Source organism: Pomacea canaliculata, linkage group LG1, assembly GCF_003073045.1.
Source record: "Pomacea canaliculata isolate SZHN2017 linkage group LG1, ASM307304v1, whole genome shotgun sequence".
Classification (NCBI taxonomy): Eukaryota; Metazoa; Mollusca; class Gastropoda; order Architaenioglossa; family Ampullariidae; genus Pomacea; species Pomacea canaliculata.
In genome coordinates this window covers 9,722,726-9,737,917 of record NC_037590.1, presented here as the reverse complement: position 1 = coordinate 9,737,917, position 15,192 = coordinate 9,722,726, and the positions used below count along the sequence as shown (strand labels likewise).

Here is a 15,192-nt window from a genome sequence, read left to right as displayed (position 1 = left end):
TATGTCACTCTATGACTAAATAAATTTGTTTCCTTTGTTCGTCACTCTGCTCGATGGACTAAATTGTTTTGTTGGTAACATCACACCATAGATGACAGGTGTAAATGCATAAAAGTTTTATACACCCTGTTCATCATTTACATCTCGTATACTTCACACCAAGTGACACGCAGTCACGACATCCTCACCTGTAAAGTTTAGGTCGTTAGCACCGGTTTGGGAGGGGAATGCATCTTGACGAGATCGAGAGAATGGCAAAAACAGCCAACAGCAATTACAGCCTTAATGACCTGCTCCCTTCTTAGTGTGTTTGCAGCAACCGATTTCCCCAGTGCTTTTGCTAACGGCAGTTTTGCCAGTTCGTTTGCTCAAACCTGTTTTTGCCAGTGTTTTGCCAGTTGCCGTGTTCTGCCAGACTATCGGTCCTTGAGTCGCGCACATCACCTACAAGGCGGGGTGTGTGGCAGGGATTCTAGGGCTGTGCTGATGATCAGGCACTCCTTGATTTTCATGGGTGGCGGGTAATTTTCGCCCCTCTCCATTGGGAAACCTGGTTTATGTGGCTGTCACTTTTATTTCTGACTTTCTTATCTGCTGGATGTTACCTTATCTCTTATTGGCCAACAGCTTCATTTTTGACATTTGTTCCTAACTGCTCATCGATTAAAATGTCGCATCTGTTTGATCCGGGTTCTTTCGCATCCGTTCGTTGATTGGTTCCTTTTTTTCCTTCTTTCATTTTTTTTTCATTTATTCGTTCTGTCCTTCGTTCCAACCATCCACTTATTTGTCAGATAATAAAAAGTTCCTCTTATTTGCTGATGTCGGCGTAGAACAGTTGAATGCAGACAGTTGCTGTTGTCGCAGGTGTTGCTGGATCTGGCCAGCGTCATCTTTGAGGAGCAGAGCAACGTGGCCAACCTCATCCACAAGATCATGATGCACACTCAGTCGCTCCTGCAGTGCCAGCGCTGCCAGGTCCTGCTCGTCGACGATGCCTCCAAGGTAGGTGCTCTTGGCGCACTTAATTATTGATTGTTTTGTCTTTTGCAATCGCCTGATGAGTTTGTTTGCTGTGATGTATTTCTTTTTCAGCCGCTGAAGCCATGTAGTATTTAGACCTGCAACTAGTCTAATCATTTCTCTCTCTCTCTGCAGGTCAGTTTTCTCTTGTCGCACACAGCAGTTAAAGGTCTCGTGGGGTACGATTTTTCTCTGAGTGGGCAAAGCGTCATGCAGAATGCCATTTCCCTTAAACCTGGGCGAATACCCTTTTCTTTCTGTTCGCGAGATGCACGTCTACAAACTTACCCATGCACGGGTCGAGGTCAACAACACGGACTTGAGGATTGTACATGGATACCTTTACATTGTTAAAGGCCTCGGGTAATGGACCATATGTTAATTAGATATGTTGATATCTGAGTGGCATCATAATTCCGACCTCATTCGGTGCATGGTGGTGTTTGTAGGCCTATATTTTAAAATCGGAAGGGTGGAATTCGTGCAGACTTTCCAAAGTATTCTTGCGCAGGGTATTACCTAGTCAAAAGAAAGAAATTGCACCTGAATACGCCTGAAAAATTGTTGTGTGACATATCTTCAGAGTGAGTCATAGAACTGTTGCCTGCATCGTCTGCGCCAGTTCAAAGCAAAATGAAAAAAAAACCAATTAAAAAAAACGCCATATTGAACCTTTCAGCATTTTTCCTTCTTTTTATGTGTTTATCTTCCCCAGCCGCGGCTGCGACACGGAGGACAAGCCCACCGCAGTGTTGACATGTCATCGTCAGAATTCCGTGTTGGAATGTTTTGATTTCGTTGCCAGCGTGTTTTCAAAACATCGTTCTGCTGCGGAAATTTCGGGGCCTTCTTTTTTTAATGATTATCTGAGCGTGGACATGCAAACACTGGATAGAAAATGACTCCCAAGGTTTCCGTCATCATCAGTCTGCATCGTCCTGCAGTTTTGTTTGTCCACCCGCTCTTTCTTTCTTTTTTTTGCGCGATGATATTTTTTTAAAATTTCCATTGTCTCAGAGCAACTGTTATCTCGATTTATCCGCTTTGGCTTCCTGCGTTTGTGGTACAGCTGCCTGTCCAGAAGCATCTATCTCTCTCTCACTACCTTTCGGTCTCCATGGGCCTGTCAAAATTATCGCAACCATCGAATGGAAACATCACGAAGTCTGGGTATACTCTCCACACACACATTGTTAGTGGGAGTGCCAAATGATCAGACGCAAATACAACTATTTTTTACCAGCTGCGCTTTGAGGTTAAAAAGAACAACAGTTTCAGTTGTTAACTTCCTGTTTTAATAAACTATAATTCTCGTAATCTTTCAACGCATTAATTATCCCTCACAAAAAGACGGCTTGCTTATGATAAATGTGGGTAAGTTGTTGTTTACTAGGATACATTTAGTTCTTTTGAATTGTAGGTAACAGCCATAGCCTTCAGTTTCGATTTGTTTTGAAGGAAGCGATTGAGCACAAGAAACTGATCGTGTGGCATGTAAACATTTTATCTTCACTTGAGCAGAAGCATAATTGTAAATGAGTTCTTGATGAATCATTTGTATAACGGTTTGGTGTGCCTGCTTCCGCAGACATCTTGGCAGCGAACTGCTTTTAGGCAAATCTGACAGATGGAGTAGTGAGTGATTGGCTTGAGGAATGATTATTATTTTTATATATTTAAAAACTCTTCTGTCATTCGAATTTACACCAAAGGACAAGTAGGAAAGATAGTTAACTCTGAGGGCGGCAGCAGCCGATGGCAGAGTATAATTACGATACCAAACAATGAAATGAGGGACTGGAGGAAAAACCTTGCGCGTCAGGAGGAGGAGCACTTGGATTACCAGGTGAGACCAGCTGCAACACCTGAGCCACCCGTTTCCTGCGTGTGAGTGGCGTCGTGAAGCATCCAGAAAAAAAAAAAAACAGGAATGGAAAACACTTGCTGAAGAAACTTGCTGCCGGCGAAGGAGCCTGCACGTTGAAGAAGGGGAAACGTTGGAGGGTAGCAGACAACCTCAGACTCTAAACACTTGAGTGCTGGCACGTGACACGTGACATGCAAAGATGGAGTGACGTTCTACGCACGTAACAGGAACAAGAGTGTAAGGGTGGGGTGAACTTTGTTTTCTTTATCTAAAGACCATAATGCGTGGTTCACTGTTGTTGTTTTTTTTTGTTTTTTGTTTTTGTTTTTTGGTTGTTTTGTTTTGTTTTGTTTTGCTTTGCTTTTAAATCATCGATATGTATCGGCAAAACATGTCTACTCTGTAAATATCATCGTCGTAATGTGCAGCCGTTTATGAAACATCCTCTTGTAAAGGACGCGTGCAATCAACGTGAGGCGCACAGTCCTGCTCGAGCGCGGGAAAGCGGTGTGACGTCACTCTGGTGTTATGGTTCTCGTTCGTTTAGCACCGCTCGCGATAGGTTCGCCCTCCACAATGTAGCGATAATTTCAGTGACAAAAGACACAATTTGAATAGCCTTGAAGCCATTGAGTTAAATGGATATAACATTTTTGAAATAAACTTTCAGAAACCGAAACATCTCAGTAAGCAGACGACGCAAAGAGACAACCTTCAAGTGATTTTTTTTTATAGTGAAATATTGCGACAGAGGTTGTATCTGCTGATATTCTGTCACAAAGCATTGTTGTTTTCCTTCGGAAAGTAAGCACAGATCACGTAGTGGTTGTGTATCAAGCTAGATTTATGTACACTTCTGAATATCGCTGTTACATGATTTAAAGCATCCAGCATTAATTTCTGGTGACCTTTGACCTTTGAATTTGCAGTTCTTCTGTGATTTTATTTCCAACGTTGGATCTGCTGCTTCAATGGAGTCCAAGCTCGATCAAACCAGTAATCGACATGCGTGTCGTTAGTGTCTGGACATAGATGTGATGTGGTGTGATAAGTGCGGTGTTGAAGGTCTGTGCTTCGGGTAACCCTTTGCTTACCCCGCATCCTTACTCACTATAATGTATGAAGTGCCCTGTCAACCGACTTTAACGTCAGTGATGTCAAGATCTTTGTCAAAATTTTTCCTGTGTATTTGTTTGTTTGGAACCATTGGTAATACACCTATAGTGGACAGGAGGAGAATTCGCTAACAAAATATAGTCTACAAACTTTGTCAGTGCATTGAACTAAATGTAAATCTTGTGATATTGGAGAGGAATTTCACTATATTTTAGTCTGTGATTAAGGTTGAAAGACGAGGGTACCTGAATGTTAGCTTAGTGTCCTAATTCAACAGAATTTAACAGCATTTTTCAGCTCCACAAAAAGCGTGAACTGCTAAAATACAATTGATCCCATTTATTAAAAAATTGTGATAGTTTTTATAAGAACATCAGATTTGGTTCAAGTTATAACTGTGCTCCATTAATATTATCAGCATCGTCACCATCTTTACCGTTAGCATCATTATTATTATGTTTTGCTGTTGTTGTAGAACACTGTCTTATCTTCTTGTACAATCATTCTAGCTCCGTGTGAAAAAAATGAGTGAACCGCTTTTTTGTCTATCATGACAACTAGTCCTCAGTAGGTTAAGGGATAAATTATTGTCCTGCATTGCACAGTAAAGAATTCTACAAACGCGTGACAAATCTAGTCAGTATGCATCAGAACATTTTTCTTTCTAATACTATTGCTACTCTATAATGTTCACTAACAAATGAGCTTAAAATGTATGGAGTAAAATGTAATAAGGGTTTTCTTCCCTTTACAACATTGCAATGCAAAAACGTTTCATTGCGTTTATACATATATTATTGATCTTCATTAAGTTTTTCTATCCAGAATTTCATGTTATTGTACCCTATGTAACTTTATATCTTTTCCTCCCACGTTCGCTGCGATGAAAAGGAAATTTGATATCCGGCCATGTGAAAGTTGTAAATCACTGTTAATCATGTGACTTTTTGCGTCTGTGGCTGAGCATGTTGAGTAGAGTTGTGTCCTTTCTGGCTAATGCAGGAAATGCGTTTGAATCTTTTAATCCGTGAAAATGTGTTTGTTTTATTGTCAAATGAGATTTTTGTCCCCTACTGGACCAACTGTATAGTAATGTTATGTTACTTTCCACTTTCTTGAATCAATGCTGAAATGTGGTGAAACTTGTCAAGTGCTAATATATATCTAAAATAAAAAGAAATGTTATCCAGCCATGAATTTAAAGTAATTTTCTGTAGGAAAATGCATAAATCCTGCAACACGCAGTTTGCTGTTTAGACTTGTCATTCTCTTAATGGCGTTTTGGCTTGACTGTGATGATATTTGGAGAGTTTATTTTGAAATAACATTATACTGTTTCCTTTAAAACATTTCTTTAGCTTACACCGCCACTCGGCTGTCCTGACTACATCTGACGAGGGTGAACTAGGGAAACACAGCTTAGGCCGTTGTGGGCAGCAAACAGAAATGTTTCTGAACTAAGACCGTCTGTAGTCGTCGACGACGTTGAATCAACATCCGAAATATGTTTTGTCAGACGATTGTTTACAAGGGCTTACCTCCAGTCTTCATATACGAATTATTATAATTTAGTGTTGACGCCTGTCGTCTTTTCCTGTTCTCCTCCGAGAACATCGGGCTGCATGGCTTAGTCTCCTGATCACCAACGTCAGCCACTGATGAGAATTATTGTAGAGAGGGAGGGTCTAGGTGGGGTTTCTGTCTCATTTTGGCACGAACTGCGACCTATTCATTAGCCCGATGGTTGTCCAGACACGAGCTGGGTACAGCACCGTCCCAGACGCAGACAGATCAGAGGGCGCTTGAGACTGATGACGTACTGTGTTTGAATTAATCGCGAGCGTCAGACCGCGGGACTACCCCGGCCACCCACCCACATCATACTCCGTGTAGGGCGGGCTTTGTTGTTGGTGGCGACATCTAACCGTGATGCCGGCTTAAGGAGAGGCATCATCGATACGCCGGGTCGATAAATATAGCAGATGGCGTAGCGCACGAGCTTTCTGACGGTCGCCTCCCGTCCGGCAAAACAAGCCTGTCGACGGTTCCTCTGTAATCACGCAGTCAGAAGAGCTGCAAGTGTGGGCCGAGGTTTATCAGTAGTTAGTGACGGTCTTGCTTTCTCTTTCTTCCCCTGCCAACAACCACCTCCAGCCTCCTCTGTCTTTCTGATCATCAAGTCGTCGCTTACTGTCCAACCTCGTCTGCGTTCTGTGGAACGTCAGTGATCGTCAGACATGTTTGCTTATCATTTTGCTTTTGTGTGTTTGTGCGTGCGTGCTTTTGTGTGTGTGTTTCTGTTCGTGAGATTGTCGAATTGTTTTGAGCATCAGCTTCGAGAAATGGTTGCAAGCAGTGGAGTGGATGCCAGTCGCTGTGTTCTGTCACTAGACTTGTCATCCGGGAGCAGATCCGGCGCCGAGTATGGTCAAGGACCCTCCGAACCCTGGTGACGCCGACGAGAAACTTTTAAAAATTGTTTTCGGCGATCTGGAGACTGTCTGCTTTCTGCCACCCAAGCTTGTGCCATTAGAAAGACGTGCGTCATTGTTGCCATGGCAGTCCTGCATTGCTTTAACCTGAAATGCTTCGTGGCAAATTCTTTCTCTCTCTCTCTGCTCTTGTCGCAAAGAAATTTGCTTCCCTTTACGACTTTGACAATAAAGGGAGCTGTTTCATCTCCATTACTCCGTATGCCTGGCTGCCTATAACACGGGGGATAAGATCTGGAGAAACCCATTGTCTAAATTATTTCGCAATTTCCTCTTGTAAAAGAGTTTTGAAATGTCAAGACATGTCCGATCTTTGATGTGACCGCCAGGCCATGCAATGACATTCTGTTCTCAATTGACACTAGACAGTTATGCAAACAAACGGTAATAGCCAGCGGGCAAGGGAGAGAAAGGAGAGAAAGTGCGCGGAGCAAGTCAGAACACAGGTCCTCTTCTGTTTCGGAAGACGTGGTCTGTACCTGGCTTTGTGTTCAGTTCAGAACATTTACATGTTGAGTACACATCCAGCGTGCAGCCGGGTTTACTTTATTATCTTGTTCAGGGGTGGACAAAGTTTTTTTTTGCTGGTCTCAATATTCGTAGCTATGCGGCGGGCCGGTATAATACCAAAAAGCCAGGGCAGGTGACTGCACAACAAACCTAATGATAATGGAATGGACAACAAATGAGTACATAATGGCGTTCACTTACAGAGTTTATTGTTTAAAGTGAAGCTGTTTGTATTCGCTCACAATTTAACTTTGAAATCAACCTTTCCTTTGAAGGCATCCGCCCCCGATGCTCTCTAACGACTCCATCAGACATGTCAGCCTGTTATTTGCTATCTTTGTATTCTGAGTTAAATTTCTGACTGCCGATTTCTAACGCTGTTGTACTTGATAAATAAATTTCAATCTAACCTAGGTTCAATTTAAAATATGAAAACAATATGAGTTAAAGAAGCTTATTCAGAATGCTGCGACACTTCAAAACGTAGGTATGTTTAATAGTATTTACTTATGTTAGGGTTGATAGACTATTTTTCATAGGATGTCTGTGTGTCTGTTATTCTTCTCGCCCGTTCACCAAGACAGTGTTTTCCGCAAAGTTTACTAAGAAAAGATTTGTTTGTGCATGGCTGCACCTATAAACTGCAAGTACTTTTTTATTGATGGATCTGACACCACACAAATTAGCTTGGGTAGCACTGAAAACTACTCTCTAGCCCAGTGAGTCTGAAACCGCACGCTAGAGTGGACTAAAGTGGACTTCCACCATTCTAATTGCTCATTCGGGCTGTTACAGCACTTCGAGGATACCACGCCACAAGAGGCTGAGGAATCCAAGGTGGGGTAGGATGGGGTGGGGTAGGGGTATGATGACGTATGGTGACGTATGGCTAAGTTATACGTTGAATAATTCAGCAGTCCGCTGCTGCAACATTTTGTCTGCGGTTAGTGGCGGCTGTGCTGTAAAGGTGGGGAGGGGGAGGAGGAGGGGAAGAAAACAACAATCTACCTGCTGTTAAATCAATACTCCAGCACGCTCTGTTTTAATATCTTCTTTGTCCAACATGCTTGCATTACGATTGTATCTTTCACCGTGCGAGAAAATATTTGTCTGGACAAGGTCTAGGAAGTCTTTCTCTTCTGTCTCATCCACCTCCTCCCGCCCCAACCTCCATGTCGGTGTCCGCTGGTGTTGAACCAGCTCATGCTACTTTGATAGAAGAAAATGGTTTTTCGGAAATAGTTCTGTCTTTACCGTGATTGTATATATTGTGGATTCTGATGAAATTGTTCAGTGGCAGACAACGACGATATAAATTCAAACAAATTGTTTTCAGGTGCCTGTTCTTTTCCGGAAATAACTAACTCTGACATCTTGATAACTTCTTCAGCATCAGATAGATACCCTTGTACATTAATTTAACTAACTTTCAGCATCCTGATACCTTCCTTGTCTTGCACCACAAAGCACTTTTTTGACAGTGTACCTCCAGCCTGCGATTTTTCGATTTTCATCTGCACCTAAAGACCTTGTCTTCTCCCGCGGGCTTTTCAATATCCGGATTGCGTTTGGACGAATCCATTCATGTTTAACACTTAGCGTGTTAACGTCCAGATAGTATTTGCTTTCATAGCCAGATAATCCTAATCCAGTCTTTTCTATATGCACGGAATGGCGGGAGGGTGATGGTGGAGGAAGCTGCAAGTAAAACGAGTTTAGCAGGTTGTGCAAAGATCGATTGTTTAACATGCTTCCTCAGACAACGTTTGCCGAGTAATTTTCTGTCATGCACTTTTAAAGCCACCTTAACTGCTAGAGAGCTTCTGTGTGTGCGTACTTTGAGGGAAGATTTACACAGTTTTTACATATTCAGCAGAATTATCACCTCCTGACCTTTTTCCAGACTGTTCGAATCTCCAGGTTCTTGCGGCGACCGCGCTGAAGGCTGTTTCGTAGTCGTATGGTGAACCACTTCCTCCTCGCAATCGTCCTCTTGTTCTTGTCCTTCCATGCGTTTCTCCTTTCTCTTCATTAGAACGTCGTTACGACGGAAATGGTTCTTCTGGTCCTTCCATGCGTTTTTCCGTTGTCGTCGTTAGAATGTCGTTACGACGGAAATGATAGCAGTAGCTTCACTTCTTCTGAATTTAATTTGTCGTTAAAAGGTGGAATAGGAGACGAGCAAACAAATACATTAAACAAAACCCAACACCGCCAAAGAAATAATTAATTAACACGTATTGGGGATTGCTAGCTTTCAAGCGAAAAGTGAGAAGGGGGAACAACTCTGATGTACTAGGTTGAGCGAAGGTGTCGACTCAATTTCCGTATGTTAGTGTGTGTGTGTCTTTATAATGCTTCATTGTCCTTGATCGACGATCTCGTAAAGAAAATGAAATGCTGACTCAGCGTAGCTAGAAATGTTTTGTTGCCTCGAAATGTCACGTGACATGTTGCTGTAACTCCTCTGCTGTCGCGCTCATTGCAAGATGTTTCCTCAACGTGAGTAACCATCCTCTACTCATCTCGACTCACGCTCCTACAGACGTCACCATGCGCAGGAGGTCGAAATCGTGACGTCAGAGATGCCTAAATGACATGTATTCCCAAGCTCTCCCATTGGCTGAGACCCTCAGTGTAAGCGTATGTGTACAATCCTGACGTCAAATGCTGTTGATGTCGTTCTGTCCATGATGATGTTTATAGGCGAGTATTTCGAGAACGGAGGTGGGTGTATGGTATCTCGCACCAAGCAGTCATTTTTTAAATTTGTCTCGGGTGTAAAAACTGTAAAGAAACTAGAGGTTTCTCTTGTAACAGATGTTATGGTTAAGCTTTGAAACTGTTTTTCTTTTCAATCCTGGGTACTCGCCGTCAAGGTAGGGATGTGTGCAGCACCTGTCTGGGGGCTACGAGGGACATGTAGCACGTGTAACAGACTGATTGCTATGAGGGACGTTTAGCATACTTGGGACTATGATGGACTTGTAACAGACTGGGGGCTATGAGAGATGGGTACATATGTAGCTGATGGTGAAAGGAAATGAGTTTGATTATCCGCTGAAGATTCATTGTCATTCCATCCGAACTGTAGCGTCGCGTGAATGATGCCGACTGTTGATAAGAATAAACTGTTTTTTGAAACGCTTAGTGCGGTGCTGAGCTTGCCTGTCCTCTGTGTGCATTATCCACATGCAACTCTTTGAACACGATACGTATCGCGAAAATGGCCATCTCACCCGCCAGGTCGATCGGCCAAGGACCATAACCCTTGCTGTCGGACCTTGTCACCACAGTGTTGGGCAAAACATGGAGTTGAGTCAACAGTTGGCGTGAAGTCTTGGGGCTGCGTGCCTTGTCGTCATCTTTGGTCTCCGACCTCGGGTGTCGCGTTTGTTATGCTTTTGTTTGTGTTGTCTGTGACTCAGAGGCGGGTGGCAACAGCCGCTTCACTCCCCTTATTTGTATTTGTATTTTTTACCCTTACTCCCTGTCTGGTGTGCTCAGTGCGGTGTGCTCAGTGCGTTTTGAGCATCTGGAGTTGTGAACCGTTTTTTTTTTACCATGTGTCTGATGATAATTTTTTTTCTGACAAGTATTGATTAACCTCGATATATCATCATGCGTGGTTAGATGTTCGTGTGTCTGATACATGTCATGACAAGGGATATTGTCATTTGCACCTATTTCCCCTCACCTTGCGCACCCTAGCAACGTAAGGTCACTTTAAAACACTACACTACCCATGCACCTACCCGATAAATTTATTTGTGATCAGCGCGTACTTAAATCTGTTTGTTAGTTTAATCAACGATTGCACAAACAGAAAACAAATCCTTCCAGTTGAACCCATATCAAAGTATATGCTTCACCTACCTTTCCACCCCACACCCTTTCACATCCCCGTCCCTCCACTGATCTTACACTGATGTGATGTTTCTCACGAAAAATCTTATTTTCCAGATCTTTGCATGTCACCTGTTCAACGAGTAACGTATTTTATACACCTTCACTAATAATGTTGAACGCACAACAGTTGTATTTCATGTTTGTGCAGTGTGACATTTTAGCATGATGGTGAGCACTGTTCATTTTTCAGCACTTCATTTGTTTCTTGTCTTTCTTTTTTCTTGCAGGACAAAAACAAACGCAATTGTGACTCGGTGATTACTGTATCTGTTCTTGCTTCAGCTGTCACGCTTCACTGCTTTGTTGGAACCTACTTCTGTAACACCTGTTACACCTGTTCTGTAACACCTGTTAATCCGCCTCGCAACGCTTCGCTGTCTTGTGGTGTCCAGGGTGCTGACCTCACGATTGAACGAACCGAGAGAAATTTTAGAAAGATTGGGCAAAATGTATATCTGAAAACACTCACGGAGCAGGTTTCATAGACTAGTCTTGTTAAAGACCTACTCGAGCGAAAAAATGATAGTCGGAAGTCTGAAGTTCAGTTAAAGAAGCCAATTCGCAAAAATCTTAACAAAAAACTTTTTTTCATCGTGAGGTAGTCCTACAAAAAGCGACGTTCTCACCTGTGCCCAGAAAGAGGTCAGATCTTTAATGCCATGTTGAAATATGGTTCAGGCTATGTTAACATAAACCAAAGACATATGCTTATTCATCTGCTGACTTCTTTCCAGTGCCTGGTGTTGAAGGCATGTATCTCATGACGGAGATCATTTGCTCAGATGTAGGAATTAGCATCTGGTAATACACCTTAGTGAAAAAATGCACTTCAGTGGGTCTTTAACTACCTGGTGGTCGGTGGTATTAGACTGGATGGAAAAAGAGATCCAGTTTGTAAGTTTTTTTCTCCTGTGTATCTACTCCCACATCAGCACATCAATGAATACATTCATTTGTAAGGTTTACAGTGGAACGGTGTGGTAAATGGTTTACACAAAAGAAGCTGAATCGGTAGGCGTAGGATGAGCAGCTACTGGAACACATCATTGATGAAGTGAATATTCGGACAGGCCTTCATTAGAAAAGTCACATTCGTGTTCAGGGGACAGGGGCCAGTCCCGAGTAAACAGCACTGACCCGGCGGACGTGCGTCAGCAGACAATGAATGGCGACTTCACACAGCAGCTCAGTGCCCACCCGAGTGTAGTCTGCATCGGCACCTGATAGCACTGGGGCATTTTACAGCACATTGCAGCAAACAGCTTTTTGTTTCACCAGCCTTTAAATAATGGAAAGGCAATCTAAACGATCAGCCTGTCCTTCAAAGCATGGCAAAGTGTAGAAAGATATATGTAGATATGTGTGTATGTGATTGAGATAGAGATTACATTTAGTGCTCCCTACCCTATACACATACACATCATGTACACATGTAACAAAGCATTCTAGTGACTAGAATATTTTCTACGATCTGTACTTCCACCTGTTAGTACGACCTTTGTGTCCGCACTTTCACCTGCTCTACCTTGCCGTGATGTAGCAGTAGCTGCTGACTCGGTGTAAAACACCAATCCCTTTCCATACCCCGGCTCTTACTCTAACCTGATCGACGAACCTTTTGTAGATAGGAATTAGAACATTGAATACAACATTGAGAGACAATAGGACACAGAACTGTCAAACGCAATGACAGCGCCGGATTTTGTTTGTTTTTTAGAAATATTAATTAGGAAAATAATGTTTCCCGCGATGAAAATAAAAATGATGCATGAAAAAAGTTAGTTTTGAACCCTCGGGGTTTTTTGAAGTATCTTATTAACACTGTATGCAATACCGTAGATGTACTGGAAACTTGTTGAATGCTGACACTTTAAAAAAAAAAACGCAGATAAATTGACGAAGCACCTGCTATGCTAAACAAATACCTTCCTGTTGATAATGTATTGACTCGTGGGTGACAGCTGGTAGGATGTCGCTAGGTACTTCAGTGTAGATTGTGCTCTGCTCTAACAAAGGGAGTGTTTGTTGCCTCAAGCCCAGCTTCATCATTCCCCTCAGGCTGTTGTTCAATCTCAACACATCGAGAGGTAAAGCAGCGGTCGCTAATTGCAGCTCTGACCCAGTCAGTGGACCATGTCCTGTTGTAGCTTTTAATGGATGCCCAAATGTGCTAGCATTCAACTGACTATGAATCCGGTTACCATGCAAATGTTAACACAGTTCTGCGTGAAGCCTTCATGTAAGAGTTTAATTTTCACCTGTTCAGTACCAGTATGTTCCATTAACTGCGGTAATTTGGGTAAACTGTGCACAAACAACAACTAGAAAGTGCTGTATTTTTTTTAACCACAGTCTAAAATAATAATCTTAACAATTATAAACTTGTGTTTGCCCATAGTTCCTGTTCTCACCCAGCATAACCTCCCTTTCTCATCAGTAAGCCAGATATCTGCAGCAACAACAGCAGCGGGGCAAAACAAAAAAACAAAAACAAACAAACAAGAAAAGAAACAAAACAAAAAACAAAACAAAAAACAAAACAAAAAAACAAAACAAACAACAACCCCCCCCCCTTGAAATATGCCCGTTTCTGTCTTCGTTCCAGTCTGTCTTCTGACCAGTCTCACTGCAAACTAAACCGACTAACTATCGAACAGCTTATATATATATAGGAGCTTTGTAATTGTGCAGAAACTAGCAAACTCAGCTTAGGCCTTATTTGGGGCGCCATGTTTTTGCTTCACATATATTATTCTTGGTGTGTATGGGGGTTGTTTTCAAAATGTAGTGGAGAACTAAAACCGGGAGTGGGACACATAGACTGAGACAAGCAAAGTCCTACGCCGCTTTAAATAAACATTCATATCTCCTGTGTATGTATATAAAACTCATACGACGGGCATGTCCCATTAAGTTCTTTATGTATGGCAAAATAGATGCGAAACAGGATGTAAACCTATCCAAGTATAAACGTCGACAAAATTTTTAGTTACAAGGGTGAATATTTTAATGGTTGGAAAAAACTTTTGCCTTCCAGGACACATATGTGTTTGGGGCTTTGTTGTTTTTAAGCTGAACTATCTGCCTTAACTATGGCGGTCGTCTGTCCATGCGTCAGACCCCTGTGGAGTTAAAATCGTTATTTACAGAATGTTGTATCGTTTGTAAAGGTACTACCAATGTACATTAGGATGGAGAGGGATTGTTGTGAAGTTGATTAGAATTGTCATGCACAGCAGCAGTGGTTAATATATCCAGATAACCGTATGAAAAAAGAAATACTTAAATGGATATGTTCATAGATTTGCAGCCGATTTCTATTCGCACATATTATATTAATGTTGCCATCATATTTACAAACCTATGATGATCAAGATGAAAGTTATGAAAATGAAGAGGAAAATGTTTGTTAAATCAGTGTTGTCCGTGTTCTCTCAACGTTTGTCTTTATATTGCCTCGTGACAGAAGCTTAGTTTTAAAGGTTTAGTGGGGAACACAGCATTTTTCGAAATGATTGAGAAGAGCTCAGTGCAAGATACTGTTTCCTCAAATCTGTATTTGAAATCCCAAACTCAGTTTCCAGTCTGGAGACACGCCTACCAAACACCATACAGACAGTAACATGATATGCTTACATTGTTAGGCCTCAGCCAGTGAGATAGCTGGGTCATATGTTAATTAGGCATGTTTGTGCGCGTGATGTCACAGGTTTGATCTTTTTCTGTGCATGATAATGTTTGCAGGCGAGTATGTCGCCGAGAAAGGATGTGTGGGTGTAGGTATTCCCCAGATTTGTTTAGAAATAATATCTTGCACTAAGCCTTTTCCTGATCATAAGAAATGTTTGCACCCACTAGGCCTTTAAAGGTCGGCACCGCAGTACATCCTTCTGCAGAATGAAGTGTTTGCGACGTACTGGCTAAACATCACGTGATCAAAATGAATCTGCTTGGACGGTGCTTTTGTCACGTGTTAGTGTTATATATCTATATAGTTTGACCACTCTGACGTCACGCGCCGTTGACGTTTCATCTGGTGTGTGACCATTTGCCTCTGTTTTGTCATTGCAGGGTACCTTCTCGCAAGCCTTTGATCTTCAGGCTTCGGACTTCGACAACGACGACACTTACAACAGAGAAGGGTGAGTCAGGTTGGCGCGGTGATGAATGCGTGTTGCGCATGCTTCATTAACCCCTGATCCAGTGAATCGCCTACTCAGTGTACTTGAACGAGAGATTGTGCAAGGTTCCACCTTTGACATTTCATGCACGTGC

The 15,192-nt window shown here is 42.3% G+C and overlaps 1 protein-coding gene across 1 annotated transcript in view; it reads left to right on the top strand.

Annotated features, from left to right (window-relative positions):
• Nucleotides 1–15,192, top strand: part of LOC112563018 (dual 3',5'-cyclic-AMP and -GMP phosphodiesterase 11-like) — a 92,045-nt gene that overhangs the window by 64,032 nt on the left and 12,821 nt on the right. The window contains 3 exon segments of the mRNA XM_025236701.1: nt 868–1,005; nt 11,145–11,171; nt 14,989–15,059. Of these exon segments, the coding sequence (XP_025092486.1) occupies nt 868–1,005; nt 11,145–11,171; nt 14,989–15,059 (236 nt within the window).